This window comes from Serinus canaria, chromosome 12 (assembly GCF_022539315.1).
Source record: "Serinus canaria isolate serCan28SL12 chromosome 12, serCan2020, whole genome shotgun sequence".
NCBI classification, from domain to species: domain Eukaryota; kingdom Metazoa; phylum Chordata; class Aves; order Passeriformes; family Fringillidae; genus Serinus; species Serinus canaria.
Window position 1 is genome coordinate 20,657,336 of NC_066326.1, and position 20,497 is coordinate 20,677,832.

General features: G+C 43.7%; 2 protein-coding genes and 1 long non-coding RNA gene across 13 annotated transcripts in view; 1 reads left to right on the forward strand and 2 right to left on the reverse strand.

Moving 5' to 3' along the window:
• Window positions 1–12,627, reverse strand: part of CARD19 (caspase recruitment domain family member 19) — a 20,852-nt gene extending 8,225 nt beyond the window's left edge. Inside the window, exons 1-5 of one of the 8 annotated variants that reach the window (XM_050979346.1) lie at window positions 9,592–10,024; window positions 7,030–7,172; window positions 5,249–5,402; window positions 1,884–1,943; window positions 254–325 (exon numbers count right to left, since the gene is read on the reverse strand). In XM_050979346.1, the coding sequence (XP_050835303.1) occupies window positions 254–325; window positions 1,884–1,943; window positions 5,249–5,402; window positions 7,030–7,172; window positions 9,592–9,856 (694 nt within the window). In that variant the 5' untranslated portion in view covers window positions 9,857–10,024. The other 7 variants (XM_030227841.2, XM_050979344.1, XM_050979343.1 and 4 more) reach the window with 7 other exon arrangements.
• Window positions 10,136–12,261, forward strand: LOC103825829 (uncharacterized). 2 transcript variants are annotated; one of them, XR_625066.3, is made up of 3 exons: window positions 10,147–10,279; window positions 10,487–10,516; window positions 11,411–12,261. It is a non-coding gene; the product is annotated as an uncharacterized LOC103825829 (long non-coding RNA). The 2 variants fall into 2 exon arrangements; XR_007778653.1 differs by lacking the exon at window positions 10,487–10,516 and having other exon boundaries at window positions 10,136–10,279.
• Window positions 12,628–13,367: 740 nt separating the features above from the next.
• Window positions 13,368–20,497, reverse strand: part of SUSD3 (sushi domain containing 3) — a 31,149-nt gene continuing 24,019 nt past the window's right edge. For 2 of the 3 annotated variants that reach the window (XM_050979341.1, XM_050979342.1), the window contains one exon: window positions 13,368–17,680. In XM_050979341.1, coding sequence (XP_050835298.1) covers window positions 17,467–17,680 — 214 coding nt within the window. In that variant the 3' untranslated portion in view covers window positions 13,368–17,466. The remainder of the gene's footprint in view (window positions 17,681–20,497) is intronic. The other variant, XR_007778634.1, reaches the window with a different exon arrangement.

The window sequence follows — 20,497 nt, forward strand, 5'->3', positions numbered from 1 at the left end:
GACCCATTGCTATAAGAACAGGATTTCACATGACTACTGTATTTTAAAAGTGCCACTATTTGTGGCATCTACTGTAGGCAAAATATCCATTATTTATACCTCAGCATGTTTGCTGTGCAATTTGTATCCAGAGCTCATTAATGAATGATGACACCTTGATCTACCCTGTTAGGGAGCCCTGTCAGATGAGGAGCCCAGCTCGTTCCATCCCTGTTGAGGGAAGGCAACCAGGAGAAGCCCCTGAGAAGCTCACCTGAGTTACAGCAGTACCAGAAAAGGGCCAGTCCTGCAGCCATGCTGAAACATGCCAGGAAAAACACTGGGCCTACAGAAAATGGCAAGAAAACACACTGAGACAGAGCAGGGCAGCAGAAGTTTAGCTCAGTTCACAAATCACCAATTGTTATCAATATGCATAATTAAGCATGTTCAAATGAAGCTATCATATTCACAATTCTGTATGTTCTGTAGCTAATGTACTGTGAAGCACATTTATTGGAGTGCAAATAATTTTTACTACAGTTGCTTTGCCACCATTCCCTGTTCCCCTCTGCTCATCTACCAGCTACAGACTATGGTATTTAAGGAAAAGTTTCCAAACCAAATCACCCGGAAGCTGCCTGCCTGGAATTACACACAGTTTAATGGTGATGGTCAGTACTGATGTTCAATAAAACCTTTCTAATTCATACTTATCCACTGACAAAACAGCATTAAGATTTCCATCTGCTTCTTTATCACATAATACTCTATTTGTAGTTACTATCTCACTAGAAACAGAGATATAATTAAACTACACATCTACTTGTAGATACAATTAAGCAACACCTATCAATTTAAGGACAAGTGTACTGCCTCAACAAATTCTTGGAGCTGACAGTGTGGAGAAGGACATTAGAGAAACAGCAAAGGAGCACGGACTTGGTTGCTCTTTGGCATGTAACCTCCCAAGGAGGGTGGCTAGTGGCCAAACAATCTCTAGTCTGAGGCCAGGTCAGAAAAAAAAAAAGTAGTAAGTAGAAAAAAAATAAAATACTACATTTTCTCATTTCCAAGCACTTTCTCTGTTCATCCTGTACTGTTATGCTGCAGACAGCAACAGCAATGTGTAAACTCTGAACAGCAATTTGGTTCAATATTCACAGAAACACCACCACCACAGATAAAAATGTACATTGAGTTAAACAGTGTTTCTGCTACTTATTTCAGTTTTCTCTCAGGAAACTGCAAAAAGGCATAATTCACAGAAAGTGTTTTGAATCTCTCATTATTGTATGTAAGTCTCTAAATAAAATACTGAACTTAAATGATACAATAGTTCATTATAAATGGTGAGAGCTCTTCATCTTTATTTGAGATCTTCCTTTTCAGAATATCCTACCATGAAAAAAATATTTGTCCCTGTAATCTGGCATTGAACAGAGGAAGGTGAAACTAATATGATTTCCTAAGGAAAATATATTTACACTTTTCCTTCCTTTCTGTCATTGCTTTCAAATGACTTGTAGTTAAATTGAGAACTTAAAAAAAGTTGAAAAAAATTGAAAGCCAGATCAAAAAGTTATTGATGGCTTTATGCAAAATGAATAGACCTTACTGTTCAGGCACTGAAGAAATCACAGGAAATGAAGAGCTTAGCTGCAATAGTGTAAGTAATACCATTGTAAATACTGATTAAACTCTACAGTCTCTTCAATTTCCTGGCACTGGTTTCCTCGACAGTAACTCAGTACATTTTCCTCCATTAATTCTACTTCACTTGTGACAGTAAAGACATCATAAGCCAAAGTAATTGCTGTATGCAGTGCAAATTACATGATATAATAAATTGCATCATAATCTGCAAAGCCATTCCATCCAGTGACACTGTATGATTTATTTACCCCTGTCATTTAGCATATATTGCTCCTTGTCAGTGTCTATCTCTGTGGGATCTGGGGTTTCTAGAAATAAAAGCAACACATGAAAAGTTAGTACTCAGCTCAAGCAAACAAACAAACATAATCAGCACATGCAAAATGGTGCAAAACACCAAATTTCAGAAAAATATCCAATATTGACATAAAGTATTAACCCCTCCAATGGTAAACCATTGCTAAAGTTGGACTGACCAAAAGACAAAGGGATAGAGTAATCTGAATGCAACTACAAATAGCTGCAGCCCCACCTCTGACCAGCTTAAGCACTGACCACATAAATAACATTACACATTTTTCCTAAGTTAGGAAAGCAGGAGATAACCCTTCACAATACCAGCAGTTTTCATTGTAATACACAGAAACTCTTTGTTAACAGATGCACTAATCTCAAAACATTTTTATAATTTAATGTATCACCATTCTTTGTTCTTGAGCAAATCTCCGGGCATTAATGTATTTAGCAGGTAAAGCACGTAGAAAAAACTTCTTGGTGTAGATTATTTACTAAATGCAGGTCTCAGCTGAAGGCATGCCCAGCTTCTTTAAAACTCTGTAGGTTCTCCATGCTAACATCTGGCACAAGTAATTTCAGCCTCTGTCTTTCTGCAAATTCTAGTAGAAAAGGAGGCTGGCCATAGGACAAGGTGTTCAGTAGTTTCCAGAAACACCTTTTCAGAGCTGCCTTTGCCACACAGATGTGGAGATCATGCTGTCTGCAGAAGGGAGATGCACAGCTGCCACCAGACATGGCAGAGGAGTGACCTTCCATAACATGTCACTGATCTGCAACACTGTGTTAGCCAAACCTTTCTGTAGTCTTGCAAACACAGAATCATAAAGGTTGGAAAAGACCTCTATGATCACCAAGTCCAACTGTCAAAGGTCTAGGAAGGTTAAAAAAGGAAAGTAAAAAGACTAAGAGTTCTGAATCTGGCTGTCAATAGGGAAGAATTTAAGACTGATCATTTTAACTCCTCTCCTTCTTTCACATGACACCAGAACGTAAGAGAGGTGCCTCGAAAACTGCCCAGTCCACTCAGGCAGCAACAGGGGAACATCCATCTCTCCTGCTAAGGATATCCCTCTCTGTGGGGGCACAGAGCAGGACAGAAGCATCTGGTGCCCTTTGCTATGAAGCCTGAGAGTCACCGGAGCAGCAAGGATTGCTGCAAAGCTTCCATGAGCTCAGTGTGCCCCTAGCACACTCACCCAGCCTGCCCCTTTGAGGAGCTGATGTTGTTCCTAGAAATTCCAGCTAGGAAATCCTCACATTGCACAGAAGAGCACAGACAAATCTCTGCCACTTCTATCACTGTGTGGGGCTGATCCAAGCCTTTATCCTTTAAGTCTATGTCAGCATGGAGAGAAATAAAAACATTTTCTGAGTCCCTTGGAAACTCAAATTTGCTTCAACAGCTCTGAGGCTGCCATACCGTGTGCCTTACCTCCCCTCTAGTGGGAATGTTCAGACATTACCAGACACTTCATTGGCAATTTACGCTTCAGGCAAAGAAATTTTGTTCTAGCATGAATTTTAAAGCGGTCTTAAAAATGAAAATAAAACATTTGAAAGGATTTCCTCTGCTGAAAAAAATCTGTCGTCTGTATAGCTGCATGTAATCGATTACAGAACTACAGAGTTCATCCATGAACCATCCATGGTTCATCCATGTCCTCACTGATAATTTCTCCAGCTGTTTGTAATGCTGCTTGTTTCAGCTCAGCCTGCATTTAGAAAAGCCCCATGTTAGTGATTCTCACTGTTCTTCATATTTACAAATTCTAGTGGCAGTTCTGTAAATGCTTGGTGATAAACTTAACAACTACTGCTAAGAGCATTATAGAATGATAGCATGGTTTGTGTTGGAAGGGACCCTGAAAACCACCCAGTTCCAACCTCCTGCCTTGGGCAGGGACACCTTCCACTGACCAGAGTGCTCAGGACCCTATAGATTTTGGCCTTGAGCACTTCCAAGAAGTAACATTTGAGTAACAAATTGTGCATGTTGGAGGCCTGAAGGATAATGCCTTTAATACTGAAAATGTCCAAGTTCACTTAAATGAAAAGTTACTCCTCATATTGACAAAAGGAGCTTTTCCTGAAGCATAAAGGGTGTTTGCAGTTTTAGCTTAAAAAGCTGCACAGATGTTTCTTGACCATTCAATCCAGAATGCAGACATTTGTTTTAATTACAGAACTCTAAGATACAGCAAGCATATTAAGACAATCATCTCAATATTTCTTTCTTAGGTCAACAGAAAGAAACTACCGAACCTCAGCACACAGTAATGTTTTAACTCCGTTCTTTAAATTATCCTTACCCTTCTGAGGATGGTAATATAAAAGAGCGTACCCAAATAACAGAGAATTTTATGACTTTTCATGGTTACTGAAGTCAGCAGTTTGCAGCAGCAGCAAAACTGTTTTTGTGTGCCACAAGGAGCTGTATGTTTAACGTGAAGCACTTCTATTTGCTATGCAGAGCCTACTCATGGCTACCTGAGGAGAGCTCGGAGTCACCACATAAATCACGAGTAAGGATGAGCACGTTTCTGCTCTAGATAAAAGTGAAAACATCCCACAGACCCTACCCAAGTCTCCTTGTAAAGATATATTTTCAAAAATGGCTTGTAGAATGTGTTATTGAACATTAAAAAAGCTTCAACTCTTAAACATGAAAACAGTCTTGAAATTTTTCTTCTTAGTGACTACATCAAGATTTCTCAAACCACTCTCAATTCATAAAGGCTGTCTGCTAACTGCTAGTCAGGCTGGCAGAAAAACTTGTTTCTTGACCTCTATCAAAGTAAAAATGACAGATCCAAGACAATTTGCTTGAAGAGACTCTTCTCCAAAGTGCACAACTTCTACAAGGTGAACATCAGATCAAAGCATTGCCTTCCAGCTGCTCGAGGCTCAGTCAGTTGGGACTGGGGCTCATCTGAGATTCTGAGGCAGAATGGGCCCAGATTTCCCCAGTTCAAAAGGGTTCAGGTATGAATGTGGGGTAACTCTGCAGCCTCCCCATGCAGGCAAGAAAATGGTCCTCCACCAGTTTGTGCTGGGTAGATACAAATTACTTCTTTCAAAATGAAAGTCAAAAGGAAGGAAATTACAATTTTACATTACAAAATCTCCTTAACGCTTTTGGAAAACTCAAGTCAGAAGGAATTAAGGTATACCCCAAAAATTATTTAAGTAACTTGTTTATTTGTATTATTTATAATCTCTTTAGGTTGTTTAAATGACCTACACTGCATCTGAAATTAGGTTTTGTAATACACTGGTGAGGAAATCCACAACTCAATCAACTTACAAGTCAACTTACTCAAGATTTTCCTGCTTGGCAGGTCATTAAACAGCTGTTCAGCATTGATCTGCAGAGCCCTGTAAAACTCCTGACAGTGTCTGTCTCCTTTCTTTTGGAGGTGTTTTAGCAGATCTGAGAGCCTGGTATGGAGTGATGCCTTTGGGTTCCTGAACTGCAAGAGAAAAGTGCTCATCAGAAAAGAGATTAAAACAGAAGAGAGAAAGACACTCTGCATTTGATGTCTTCCCTGCATCCAAGCTGACATGGTACTTGCAATTCTACAGTTTAATTCCAGCAGCTGTAGATAGAATATTTCAGCAAATCTTATAATTTGAAATAAAGTTTGATGATTTCAAGTTTGCCCTTAGCTGCCTAGTAAGGATCCCTGAAAAGGCACTTCACACTGCTTATCCTAGTCCCAGTACTGGAGTGTTCATCATCCCAAGATTTCATATTTCATGGTTTTTTATTGTTTCCAGCCAATTAACTGCTGTACACCAACTTTAACAGGCACAAATTCCCATTACTCAGGTTGGCAAACAGTTGCAGTGGGAAATACATTTTTTTCTGTAGTGCTAAATATGATGAGTATTAGGAGACCTTACAAAAAGAAGGAAAATGCATCCCTAGCTTTACACATCAAACCATTTTCAGTTTATTTAAAAAAAAAATCCAAAGCCATTCTCAGCAAAACACCATATTTCATAGCAGCACAGTGGAAAACATTTGTAGCATACTGAGTTAGGAACAATTGCTGCTTGAGGGGGACAAGAACGCCACAGATTTTACAAAATACTCCTTATTCTGACAAAATTCCCACTGGGTCCACCAGATACAGCTGAGATTATAAGCTTCCTAAACATTCAATAGAGTTTACACAAACTTGCCTGAATCTATTAAAAAGCAGTTCATTTCTGCCTAAGTGCAGAAGTCACAAATCATGTTTCAGATTCTTTATGGGTTTATTTTGAAGCTCTTGAGGGAAGTGGCAAGACTGGCTCAGTAAATGATCTAGCTCTGCTCTACACCACAAAACACTAATTGTCCCCATGAAGTTTGATTCTGGTAGAATTTGACCTATTTTTCCTGATGTTAAAATACTGATATGCCAAAACTCTTTGCAGACATGAAGCCAGCAGAGTTAAGTACAAACTGCTATAAGGAGGATTGTGGAAGCTCTTAGCTGACTTTAATTTTGTCTCCACACAAGATTAGAAGCTTTTTCTTACTAAAAAGAGCTACCCATTTTTGAAAGCTTCACACCACTGCAAGTTATTATTAACTCCACCCACTTCCCATAGCTCCACACTTACTAGTGGGACTAACACCCCCCCTACTTCTCCACCAATACTTAAAATTATTAATCGGTTACCAAAACCGATTGAGCTAATGTAGATGATTTTGTGGGCAGAGATGGATGCAGCACAGATCATCTGGTGTGCCACTCCACACCACCTCATGGGAGGAGGCAGGCACGCCAGGCATGCGGTCACAGGATGGGTGCCCTCCTGCCCATGGACTGGCTGCACGACTGTGTGATCCTGATCATGGCAGGGACTGTGGCATTAAACTGTTGCTGAAGAGAGCATTCTCTGCCATGGCCACTTGGCACAGGGGACGTGCCAGCCCCGTGACTGCTCCTCTTACATGAGATGCCAGACACAACTGGTCAGCTAGCAGGAGGTGAGGCAGGCAGGCTGCATGTGGCACCAAGAGTTGTGTCAGGAAGAGGGCAGCTGGGGCAGTGACCCGCAGAAGCAACACAACAGTCAGAGACACAGCAAAACTCCTCAGATTACCTTTTCTGCTTCTTCATTGGTAAGAATTTGGGGATAGACTCTGTTGAGTTGAAGAACAATTTTATCAACCACTTGCTCATTCAGTCGGCTAGTGCTTGTAAGGAAATACATGTCATGCTGCAGCCGATGACAATATGACTGATCTAGAGATGAAATAACACAGAAGAAACCAAAGTAGTTAATTAATAAGCCATTTTTAAATTCCACACATTTCATTTTCTTACCAGTGATTAAATAGCTAAAATAAAATTATCACCACCACCTAATATTAGCAAGCTGAACTATCTGTTAGGGAAAATAACGCTGCCATGTGCTTTCAAAGACTCATCCACTTGAAATTACACAAATCAGAACTTCTGGCTGGTCACTCCTACTGCCTCTTTCCTTCCAAAGGGAGAAGGCTATAAATCATTTAGAAGTCAAGCTCTGATGGATATTTAATCATATACAGCCTTAAAGTTAATATATCACTGAAGATAAATACTCTATCACTTATGAAATCAGATTATGACATTTAAGGCACCTGCAAGATGCTTCTCCCATCCAATGGGATGTTCTCATTTCTGCTCTTGGAAATAATAAGGCTCATAAAAAAACTTATCATACATGACCATAAGGAGCCAGACTGTCTGCTGGAGCACCTGCAGAAAAAACATCAGGGACACCCTTTCTTAAGTTCTTAAAACAGGGAGTTTGTAAGACACAATTCCCAACAGAGGAAGGGACATACCAGACCCTGGCAGCAGCCAAAATGTTGGACAAACACATATTAAGCATTTCTGTTTTATATGCTTGTGCAGGTGTGTGGCCCCTGAAAGCTGTCACTAGCCACTGGCACAACACAAACTAGAACTTTCAAGTTACACTGGTTGCTAAAAACCCCTTTGTAATTTTGTTTCTGCTATTTTTAGCATAAAAACCCTCATGTTGCTTTCTGTATGAGAAACATCAAACAGGATTTTGTTGGTCACAATGCCCTGCATACATTTCTTCATGATCTACTTTCACTGCCTTTCTGGATAAAGCCACAGGACCCTAAGGAATTGCACTGCCACTTCATATTTATCACAGTAAATTAATAAATACAGCTGCATTTCAAATTTGTAGGCTAAGATCAGCCCTTCCTTGCCCCACTGGAACATGCAAGCACTCTCATCCATACCCGGGCCTTGGGAGCTGCCAACCACTTTTAGTCAGGCAGGTGCACATTCACAGTTAATAACTCCACCAATATTTACATAAGGACTCTGGACACTGTCTCTGACACCACTGGATTTTTAATATGGTTTCATCTTTGGTTTGTTTTCTCCTTGAAAGCCTTCTTAAGTTTATCAAGCAAACAAACAGGATCATTAAGGAGATAAATTTAAACACAACAGACATGAAACCCTGTGCAGCTCTCTGGTGTTCTCTGGAAAACACAGAACTTGCAAACATCCATTCCAGAAACCTCAGTGGTGTTGGCTGTGCAGTGTAAACATGAGCTGCTACTTCCTGTAAAACTCTTGGGTGATCTTCATAAACATTATACAGGAAAGCTGGCAACCAAAACCTGGAAGGTTTGGATCTGATGATCAAACCATTTGTTCGTGACCATGACAATTCCTTTCAGAAGCATTTCAGGGAAGAGGGAAAACTCTCTCTCAACAAAATGTTAGCTTAACACTAATTTAGTTTTGCCTTTCAAGACCCCAAGAAAGGGATGCCAAGGATTTAAGAACAAGACTGGCTGCAGAGAAACGGTCTTGAGATGATCAGATGGCACTGGTTACCAAATGCACCCAAAAAGAGCAACTGGTCTGCTCCTCTGGGCTGAAAAGATGACAGACCTGAGAAACAAGATGCCACCCTCCTCTGCTACTCTCACCCACTGCCATGTGCTGGTGGCAAGTTACCAGAAGTCAAGGGACTCTGACAGCAAGTAAAGAGAATCACAGAATCATTTAGGTTGGAAAAGAACGTTAAGACTATTGAGTCCAACCATCAATCCAGTATCATCACCATGCTCAGCACTAAAACATGTCATGGAGTGCCACATCCATATGTTTTTTGAACATTTCCAGGGATGGTGACTCCACCACTGCCCTGGGCAGCCTGTACCTGGTGTAGGCAATTGGTACCAGGCCTGGGCAACCCTTTCAACGAACAAATTTTCCTAAATATCCAACCTAAACCTCCCCTAGTGCAACCTGAGGCTGTTACCTCTCATTTTGTCACTTGGTGCTTGGAGGCTTAATATCCAACCTAAACCTCCCCTAGTGCAACCTGAGGCTGTTACCTCTCATTTTGTCACTTGGTGCTTGGAGGCTTAATATCCAACCTAAACCTCCCCTAGTGCAACCTGAGGCTGTTACCTCTCATCTTGTCACTTGGGAGGAGACTGACACCCACCTGGCTACACCCATACGCCAGGGAATTGTAGACTTCAACAACTGCAGTGAGCAAAATACTAAAAAGCATTTGATACTAGAGTGCGACATTAGGTTACACACAGTCTCAAGTCCTCCAAGCTCCATTTGATGGCTAAAACAACCGAACCCCCGAGTCACCAGGATAACTAACCTGTGTGCAGAGCCACAATCCCAGCGAGCTGGATGGAGGCTGGGAGTAAACAGCAGATTTTCCTGCCACACAACATGCGGCCAGTGTGCCAGGGTGTGAAACGTGGCCCTGCCCGGCTACACCGGACACACCAGGCCGAGGTTCCGCATTGCCCGCTGCCTCGAGCCCCGCGTCCAGCCCAGCCCAGCCCCGCCCGCCGTCCCACGGCCCGCCCGTGCGAGGCCCAGCAGCGCCGCCCGGGCAGGGCAGGGCCGGGCTGGGCCATGCCCCGGGGCGGTCACCCCGACCCACGGCCGGGCCGCGGCCGCGCACCGAACGGCCGGGGCCGCCGCAACGCGACATCGGCGCTGCGGCCCCGGAGGCTCCGGCCGGGCCTGGGAGCGCGGCGGCGCTCACCAACCCGCCGAGGGTCCCCGGACCCTGCCCGTCCCGCACTCACCGGCCATGGCAGTCCCGGCCCCGCCCGGCCCGCGGGCTGCGGCCTTCGGACGGCGGCCTTCGGCCTTCCTGCCAGGCCGGGGCGGGGCGGGGCGGCCGGCGCTGGGCACCGCCTCCCGGGCCCGGAGGCGGCGGGGGAAGCACGGAGCGGGGGAGCAGAGCGCAGGGCAGGGGGCAGCCCCCGCCGGTACCAGGGCGGGCCCCCTGAGCCCCCTGTAGCCCATACCGGCCCTTCGCCTTGACCTTCGAGGTAAATACTTCTTCAAATGTCTGTGCTCACCAGCCCGTCCCGTGTAGAAGCATGAATTTACACTTGCACAGCCACCAGTTTTTAAACAATTAATGCATAATTGGTAAAGCTGCGATTTCCTTTTCTAGAAGAAATTACGCTGTCCAAAATACCATGTCTACATCTTCACAACATCCATGTAGAATTTATATTTTTCTTCTTTTGCAGCACAACATGCATCTCAGTGCAGCTGGACAGGTAATGACTCAAGCCCAAGGAGCAGGGACAATTTCTCTCATATAAAAAGTTTCAGTGAAGCATGTAATTAATTGTGATAGTTAACTTTGTGAGTGAAAAAGTACAAGCAAATCTGTGGATGTAAAACTTGCTATTTGCCCCAAATTTCATCAACAAGTAATTACCTAGGAAGGAAAGGAAGAGAATATGCCTTACTAGGGATAAATGCTGCAGAGGATTGAAGCATTGTCAATTGCTGTGACATTCATGGTGCATATTCTTAAGAAGATTGGTAGAGTATATACATCCTGAGTTTATCCTACTTACACTCCAGAATCCAGATCTTCCTAAGAGCATGAAAATACATTTTAAAATTATTATTATTACACATGGAGACCTTGATCATGCCTGCATTGGTGTGATTTTGGTAATGTACTTTAGTAAAGAAACAGAAACCTTGTGAAAAGTAACTTGGAATTTTGTAATTCCTTTTGTGATATGTTTTCAAGGCTATTTTTGGATGAGGCTGAGCTACTTGGCAGAGTGGACAGTGCCCCTGCCCATGGTAGGGGTTGGGAACAAAATTATCTTTAAGGTCCCTTCCAATCCAAACCATTCTTGTATTCTATGATTCATATGTATAATAAACATTACAGCAAGAGGGGTTGCCGAATACTAAGAAGCAGTGGGAGAATGCCATGCTGAGGATTTATTTTTATGACCCCTTTATACCTCTGTGAATTCATTGCATTTTGTGCTCTGCTAAAAAATGTCCCTGGAAACTTTTAGAAATTTTAAGTTTAAAAGCTTTTAGGACTTTTTAAACTACTCTAAACTAAACCACTAAACAGAAAACCTGGTCATCTTAGTGTGATCTGGACTGAAATCTCTAATATAAATCTAAATGTTTTTCAGCACACAGTGATTCAAAGCACAGTGAGTGAAGTGGAAAAGAAAATCAGTCCCTCAGGAATGCTGTGATGTACAGTGCCACACAGCCTGGAGATATTTTTGTCCAGCAGGCTCAGATAAATACACAAGAAGCAGAGGTTAAACATATCTCCTCCTCACGCCGGTGGCACGCAAGACCTCTGCAGCAGGATCGCTGTCAGGTTCGCTTTGCGCGCACAGATCCTTGCGGAGCCACACGTTCACAGCAGAGGCCGCCGCCGTGCCCGTGCTCCTGGAGAGGGAAGGACCAGACTGGGGCTGGCCCCGAACGCCCTCTCACGGTGACAGTCACAGCCCGTGACAGTCACAGCGCAGAGCCGGCCGGGGAAGCCGCATCGCGAACAGCGAGGCAAGAAACTCGCCCCTCACCGCGCTCCGAAGCGAGCGGCGCGCCGCGAACCCCCGCTGCCTGACAGAGCCCAGTGCCCTTCCAAAACTCTGATTCATTTCAGAGTTCTGCCTCCGAATTTAGTGGCCATGCGAAGAGACCTGCACAACGTTTCATTTCCCAGCAGACTGATTTCCTGCTTAGCTAATCTCAAAAGCCAGTACTGTTTTCCCCCGCTAAAGAGACTGTTTTGTTTATTTGAGTGAATTATTTGACTTACTAAATAATACCCTTGTCCTGGCAACATTATCATGTAGTATTTTGTTTTATCTATTAACTGTTGGATCACAATACGCTTTGTTGTATTCCCACCGCCAGAGGACTGAATCTCTTTAGCAACAAATTAAATCTAGATAGCGCAAGCAGTTCCTCTAACAATATTTCTTTGTGCTTAAGAAAATACAATAAAGTATTTCTTAAAAGGTCAGCGCACTAGGCTCCCTTCAGTAAGTTTCAGTCGATAATTTACAAAAACAAGTTATAAGAAGGGGAAAAAACCTTCCGCAAGGCAGTTGCGGGCTGGCCACTCCCGTCAGAGCCACTGCCCCTCTGTCTCTGAACTCCTGTTCCCACAGATTTGCCCCTTTCAGAGCCTTGTTTTGCCCAAATTCCTCGTTACAAATGTGCACTTACAGCTTCTGTAGAGCATCGTCCATCGGTTTCAGGGTGGGTGTGTGCCGTGCCCGGCACACGTCCCACGCGGGGCGGCCGCAGTGCAATTCTCCTTGACGGGATAAGCGGAGGTCACAGGCAACTTTGAGAAGCGAAAGTAAACAGGGAGGGAGCGAGTCCAGTTGTGACAGCCGGCAGAGCTCCGCCGAGAGCGATGGGCGGCTGCTCCTCTGCGCCTGGGAGTCAGCAGCAATTTGCTGGTGATTTTAGGGGACGGGTAATTAGCTCTGAGAACCAAGATGTTTGTTTGCTCAGAGTTAAAAAGGCTTTTTGTGTGTATGCTAATAATTTCTAGAGTTGCTTTGCATAAAAAAATGGGTTAATTTCCAATCTTATTTATATAGTCAGAGTATGATTATTGGTATGATTACTTTGTTGGCTAGAAGGAGATGAAGAAAAAAGTTCTCCAAATCCAAACACAAAAGCAGAAGCTGTGCTGCAAATTCCCAGCTCTTTATTCCTAACCACTTAAGCCAGCCATGAAAGGGAACAGAACTGACTTGGATGAAACATCCCCCCGAGGGTGCTGGGCACTGCCCAAGCTCCCCAGGGAATGGGCACAGCCCCGAGGCTGCCAGAGCTCCAGGAGCCTTTGGACAGCGCTGCCAGGGATACCCAGGGTGGGATTGTTGGAGTGTCATTGCAGGACCAGGGGTTGGACTCCATGATCCCTCAGGGTCCATTTCAACTCAGGATATTCTGTGATAGCCTGGAGCATCCACAGGTCTGGAAACCCCTGGTCAGTTTTAAGTTCCTATATATTCACCTTGTACGTGGTGAATTACACACCCCTGGTTCTTCTGCTCTATGATACCCTATCATTGGAAATTTTAACAGCATTAGTAAAGCAAGAAGATGATGCAGATAATGAAAAAAGTTGTATTTCTCTTATTCCTGGCACAAGGGAATAATGGGCATGTAGAATAAGTCCATGTATACTGATCACAAATAGTCCTGGTAAATATTGCACAGATTCTGGAGAATGAACAACCAGCTTCACAAACATGTTCAATACTGCACTTGGCTCTTTATCTATAGCACAAATCAAATTGTACCCATGAAAAGAATAAAAAAACAAACAATTGAATTCTTTGAAGATAGGAAGCAAATAAAGCTGTTAGAGTGTCCTCCCCTTAAAAGAGGTGTGTAAATAAACAGCTGACAGATATGGCAAACTGACATTCTGCAGAGCTATGGGAAGGGAACAAAGCCACTTCAGGTATATGTCCTCACATGGAAGTCATCCCTGTGCCAGTTCTGGGCCTCATCTGACCCCCACAGCCAGGAACGAATGAGAGGATTGTGTGCAGCCTGGGTGAAGTAAAGACCTGGGCATGGGTTAGTGTAGGTCCCTTAGAGTTCTTGGGTCATCCTTGATAGAGAGTTGCTGGGGTGAGACGGTCTGCTCAGATGGGTGGATGGCTTTATCTTTTGTAAAAGGGATTTTGGGGATTTTAGTTGTTGTAGTCATAGTCTTGTTTATGTTTTCCTGTTTAGTTAAAAGTTTACAGAAATCCATAGGAGAGGCCTTTTTTTATAAAAAAAGAAAGGGGAGTTGTGGAGGCCTGTGGGCCTGCTAGGGGACTTCCCAGAGCTATGCCCTGTAATAATGTCCACTGGCCTTCAACCTCTCCCATGGACTGCTGTGACATGCTGTCAGTCAACCCCAGTGCCACGCTCCCTGTTGGCCCATTGGCTGTTCACTGCCTGTTAACCATTTATGGTCAAGGTTCTGGCAGTTTCTTTGTACCTCGTTGGTCTGTACCCCTGTCTGTTTACCCTTGTGTTTCCCTTTTGGTCACTGTAATCCTTTTCCTGCTCACACCTTCAGGTTGGTTGTTGCTGTTGTTGTTGGCTCTGCCCCTTTGTACCAGTATATAGTCCTGGACCCTCTACCTGTCCCTTTGTCCCTGGACCCTTTCAGAGTGTAGGTGAAATAAGCTACCACTGGAAACCTAAACAAAGACGCTTCCTGCCTCCGCTGTCTCACACAAGCACCTGCTGCATGTGAGTGTGGTATTTGCTGTGTGCTTGGTGGAGCGTTCTCCTCGTGGGGACACTTCAGGAAGGTTTCAGCAACCAACCATCTGCCTGTGCTGCAACAGGTTAGAGGCCACTGCAGACTCCAGCTCATAGATACAGCATACGTCCTGTGGGAAAGACTTCTGAGAGCAGTGTGCAAGTCATCAGTTTTACAAAATGCACAAGGAAGTGCAAGTGTTCTGTAGCAGAAATAGGAGCTTGAATCCAGCTGGAATCACTGGCCAGAAAACATTTAAGGGTTACAAGGTTTTAGATATCTATTTTAGAGTCTCAGCTGTTTTCATCTCCTTCCTGCACAGCACTTACTTCCCTTCTGACAATAAATTATGTTAGCACGAGCAATAAAGCTAACTCCAGGGGGTGCAGCCATCAGAACTAAGCACAGTCCCAGAGGGAGCCAAGCCACAAATCTTTCACAAGCAGTTGGGGTGTTGCTTCCTTATCTTGGTGTAACTTTGCTGCCTCTTGCTTTAGCTGCCCAAATAAATGATAGTCATTTAGCTCTGGCACAGGGATGGTGAATTTACCTGCCTTCTGGGGTGCTTCACATGGCTGCCAGCATCACTGGCAGCTCATGGGTGTTGGTCCCATCCAACATTACTCAGATTCTTCTCATGCAGAACAGGAGCCAGGCTGTCTGCTCATACAAAGTGTTGACCCAAACATCCCAACAGGAAATTTATTTCACTTGCAGTCATATTATTGCATTTTAAAGCCACATAATAAAATTAAACCACCAGGGAACTAAATAATGGAATTCTGTGAGCATAATCATAGAGATGGGAAGAGGAAGGAAATTCAAAAGAGCTACAGAGAGGCAGGATCAAGGATATCTTGGCCACCCTTTACATGTGTACCTTAAGCACAATATTACCAGTAGGGCAGAACAACTCCCTCCCACGCCTATAACTCTTTTTAATCCTAGGCTGATATGTGTCTTCTTTGTGAAGGACTTGTTTAACCATTTGTTCTACACTTCAGGGGATCAGAGAAACCCTTCCATTCCAGTACTTTTGAGGTTCTCTTCTCTCCTCTTATTAAAGTTAAATTTGCCCTTTTCCATTTTCTAAGGGCCAGGCCCTCACCACCCTCGCAGACAAGAATTTTTTTCCTGTATCTCATCTAACCTTCTGGCAGTGGGGAACCATTCCACCTTGTCCCCAGTCCCTCTCCAGCTCTTGTGGAGCCCCTTTAGACCCTGGAAGAGGCTTTGAGGTGTCCCTGGAGCCTTCTCTTCTTCAGGTGAGCACTCCCACCTTTCCCAGCCTGGCTCCAGAGCAGAGGGGCTCCAGCCCTTGGAGCAGCTCCAGGGCCTCCTCTGGACTCTCTCCAACAGCTCCATGTCCTTCCTGTGCTGGAGCCCCAGAGCTGGACACAGAGCTTTGGATAAGATCCTACCGGAACAGAGCAGAAGGACAGAACCATCTCCCTTGACCTGCTGCCCACACTGCTGGGTAGAGAAGCTGTCTGGGTCTGACAGGCAACTGAAAACTGCAGGCAGAATAGCTCACAGCACAACTATATCGTGATAAACACTAGCTAGTACTAATTGGATGAACTGAGAACTTAATGGGGTGGAGTGATGGGAATTACATCCATTCTCCTTTTTGCAGTGCATAGTGAGAAGTGCGTTGCAGGATGCACCTTGGTATAACATACAGTAGAACTGAGCTTATTAAAAATAAGAAAAAAGCTCTTTTTCTGCAACTTCCATCTTATTGAATTTCAAGCACGTGTTTTTTATCTCTGCAGAGTATGGCTAGGATAGAAGAGGGCATTTGCCAGCAAGCAACAGTAATTTGAATTCCAAAACTGAAGCTTCAGAACTGCAGGTTGTGAGACGCTACCTGATTCATACCACAGGAATATATCATAAAACAATTACTGCAGCCTGCTATAAGGTCATGTTTCTACCCATGAGAGGATTGTGATTATACCCATTAAACAGACAGCTGATGACAGTATTAAGTAAGTCTTCAACTGGAACAAAAATAACTATAAGTAGTATATACTTCTATTTGCATATAACCAGAGAAAAAGCACAGTATGTGTTACTTAACTATTCAAAAAGGACAAAACAAGAAAAGACTCCACCTTGTTTCCTCACATGATGTACATATTAACAAAAGGAAATGAAGGCAGGCTTTCAAAAGCTATCTCAGACCTTTATTTAGAGAGGTCTCATATGGATGATGCTGCAGTGATTCTGATCTGGCTGCTCCAGGAAGGCTGCACTGCTGTCCCCACCTGCACCAACTGCTCTCACACTGGGACACCAGTAGAAGCTACAGGAGGTCACTGGTGGGAGCTCCAAGGTGTGCCACAGCACGTCACCACATCCCTCCATGTGCCATCTCCTCTCCCACAGGCTGGCAGACCTGCAGATGGGCCTCTGCTGCACCCAGTCTCACATGGTCTCTAAACACAGAGCAGATGCATTAAAGACCTTTCTGATACAAAACAATGGGGCATTTAAGTAAAACCAATTTTTTTTTTTTGCAGTTCTATCATGCTACTTTGTAAAAATATGAGGGACTTTTCTTTCTGAAATTCTTGCAAAACCCACTGATTCAGAGAAGATTGGAATCTGAGGTGTGTGTAGTTATTATCAGCAACTTCATATGAGGCAAATATGCAAACTGGGTACCACCTCTCTAGCTGTGCAGAAGGGCTTTATGCTTTTGCCATGGTCACACTGCACAGCACACCGCAGGGAACAGCTCTGGACTGACAGCCTCAATATTCGTGTCTTTATTTTTATCCGCCCTTGAGGAAGCATTTCTCTTAAATAACCATCTTGGAATATAGAAAACTTACAGTTCATATGAATAATGAGCTTTCTATGTTGTCTTGAAGGCACATATTTCTATCAATATTTCATTTTGGTCCAGAGAAGCAGTTGCATTTCAGACACCAACTATCCAGGTATCTGGGAGGTTGGTTTGTTGCAACTATCCTTATGACTGTAGACTTCAACAACGTGTATGGAGTTCACTGTCTGCAATGCAGGGTTTTGTCTCAGTACCATGTGTGCCCCAGGTGCACCACTGTTCTTGGCTACCTTCAGCAGGTGACTGCTGTCTTTGCAACACCCAGGAATGATGACATCCCGAGTCCACTTTTCCTGGGACCTGTAAGCACAGAGGGAAAAGTTATTTCTGTTTCATTAATTCTGGTGAAGGCACAGAATTTGTGCATTTTATTGGCACATCAGGTGTTTCACAAATGACTTGTGCTGTAACATGAAGAACTGCTTCTCCCAGCATCAAAACCAGATGTCAGCAGTGGGGCAAATAATTGTGTCTCTGTAAAACCTCAACAAGACCTTAAGTACCTTTTTGCTGGGTACCAACCAAGCACTGAGCACCCCTGTCACCTGCCATCAGGGAACAGAAGCTACATGGGGTAACGCTGCACACCTTGATGCCAAAAAAAAAAAATCTTCTGAGATACTTGCTGTGGTGCACTTATTTATTTTTTTATAGTATAAGGAACTCGGTTCCATCTTCTTGAGACAGTTGTCAAAGGTCAAAGTAAAAATCAAATCAAAGCAGCACATAGACAGAGAAGGACTGGAATAAAGTTTTGCCTGGGCCAGCAAAACAGCCTTTGAAAAAAAAAAGTCTTTGCAAATTGTTCTGCCAGGATTATAGCTCAAGTCTTTGTCAGGTCTGCTGATTATAGAGCAATAAATACAGTCCACCTGGGCAAAAGTCATCTCACTCTGATGTTTTCCCCTAAAAAGCTGTATGTTGTGAAACAAACACTTCAATTACCCATAGTCCACCACTCAGGAACCCACACTGGCTAAAACTGTACTCGGAGAAGAAATGTACTCCTGGCTTAGCAACCCATTCCTCCCATTTCAGGAACTACTAAGCTTTCATTGACATCTGCTGGCACAGGGTGCCCAGAGCACCTGTGGCTGCCCCATCCCTGGAAGTGTCCAAGGCCAGGTTGGATGGGGCTTGGAGCACCCTGGTCTAGTGGAAGGTGTCCCTGCCCATGGCAAGGGGGGGAATGGGATAGTCTTTAAGGCCCCTTTCCATCCAAACCATTCCATCATTATGTGATTCTATCAGTGTAGGGTGAGACAGTAGGCACCTGTCTTCCCTGCAATAGATTAAACCCTGAGGACATCAGAGGGACAGTGGGATTTCACCTCAGCAGAGGATGAGAAGAGCTATTAAGAGGGTTGCAGTGTCACCAAGGGACAACTGTGCATGCAGTGGGCTTTGCTCTGTGTGCATGACCTTCAGTCAGACACAGTCTTCAGTTTGCTCACCTCTTATCCTTGGAAGCTCTGTACTTTGTCCTGAATAAGTGTGACTGTTTTTTCAAGCACTTCAACTTTCCTTAACTCCAGTTCCCAACTGGGCTACTTCAAAACACCACCGCAAGAGGATCAGAACCCTACTCTGCACCCTTACCTGGCTATATAAACCTGCCCCGGACACTGCAGAGCCAACTGCATGATGCATTAGACAAAGACAGCCTTTATTTGACCGATAAAATGTGGAACTCCCATCAGGGGAGAAGAATAGCCATCACAGCATTTGTCAGTGGGATTTAGAGGATTCACAAAAATATTTTTCTGTGTGACTTGAGAGATGCTCCTTGCTGGAGGGAAAACACTGTTAACAGGACATCTGAGACGTGTGAGAATGCAGCCACAAAGCTGCCTGGTGCTGGCACTGCCTCTCAAAACAGCTTTTATACTAGAGGATGGGAGGGGATTTTTTCTTGCTGTATGCCTAGTGGCTTTGTACAAGACCCTGGGGTAATCAGGAAAGCATTATGAAAACAATAATAGTAGCTCTATTAAAAGCACATGTTGCTGTACATGCCCTCTTCAAGCTCTTGCAATGACAATTAAGACTGAAATTCAGAAATGGGTGTAACTTAAAAGCCAGTTTATCCTACCCTTCTAACAAGGCCCCAGGGTGAAACCACAGCTTGCTTCCCCTGTCTCAGCTTTCTTTGAAACCTGCATGTTGAAAGGTATTGGGTATATCTGAGCCTCTAAAAGGTGGTGGTGGGGAACACAGAGCACAGGAAAAACAAGAGGTAAAAAAAGAACAACTCCATGAATAGAGAAGCTCAAGGCTGGACCAGTCATGGGCAAAAGCAGGGAAAAGAAGGGAAAGGAAATCTGCCTCTCTCCTATGCTGGTGCCTTCCCTTCATGGTCCCATGCAAACATTTCGTGTAGGGTACTGTATCAATTCCATACAATTGTATCAATGAATGCTCTATGTGATGCAGCATTAAACACCACAGTGATGCTGAAAATGCTGAGCTGCCTCTCCTAATAGCATGCTGGCTTTGTGATTTTTTACAAAACCTTTCCAGCTGGAATTCTTTGTTGTTGGATTGCCAGATTGACCTTATTTGCTTTTTGCCAGGTAGAATGGTAAAGCATCTTGTAGTCAGAAAGGTCTCTGGTACAAAAATTTCAGCGACTAAAAATACATTCTGTAGGAGAATATACCAGCCTGCTTCTCTGCAGAAGGATTTTTTTCTTCTTGGTAATATGCTCCAGCTGAGTGAATAGCTGAAAGGCAGACTTTAACCCTACTGAGACACGGGCTTTTCCATTTGACTAGCTTCTGCAGTCAGATCAACTACTTCACAGAGGATGTTTTGTAACTTGACTAAGAGCTGTGAAAAATAATTCACCTCTAAGCAGTCCAAATTTGAAATGCCCAACTTCTTCCAAATGTTTCCCTGCTAGACAAAAAAAAAAAAAAACACACCAAATTTCTTTGATTCTCTTTAGATTGCATTTTTGAGCTGGACTACTTTTTTTTCTGGTTGTCATCTTAGCTGACAGAGAATGAAAAGGAGCTAGTGTACAGCTACATTCAGTTGTCCTGAGTATGGAAAATGCTGGATCATCAATTCTCCCTTACAAAAAATCAGCACATCCCTTGAGTCAAGGGAGTATCT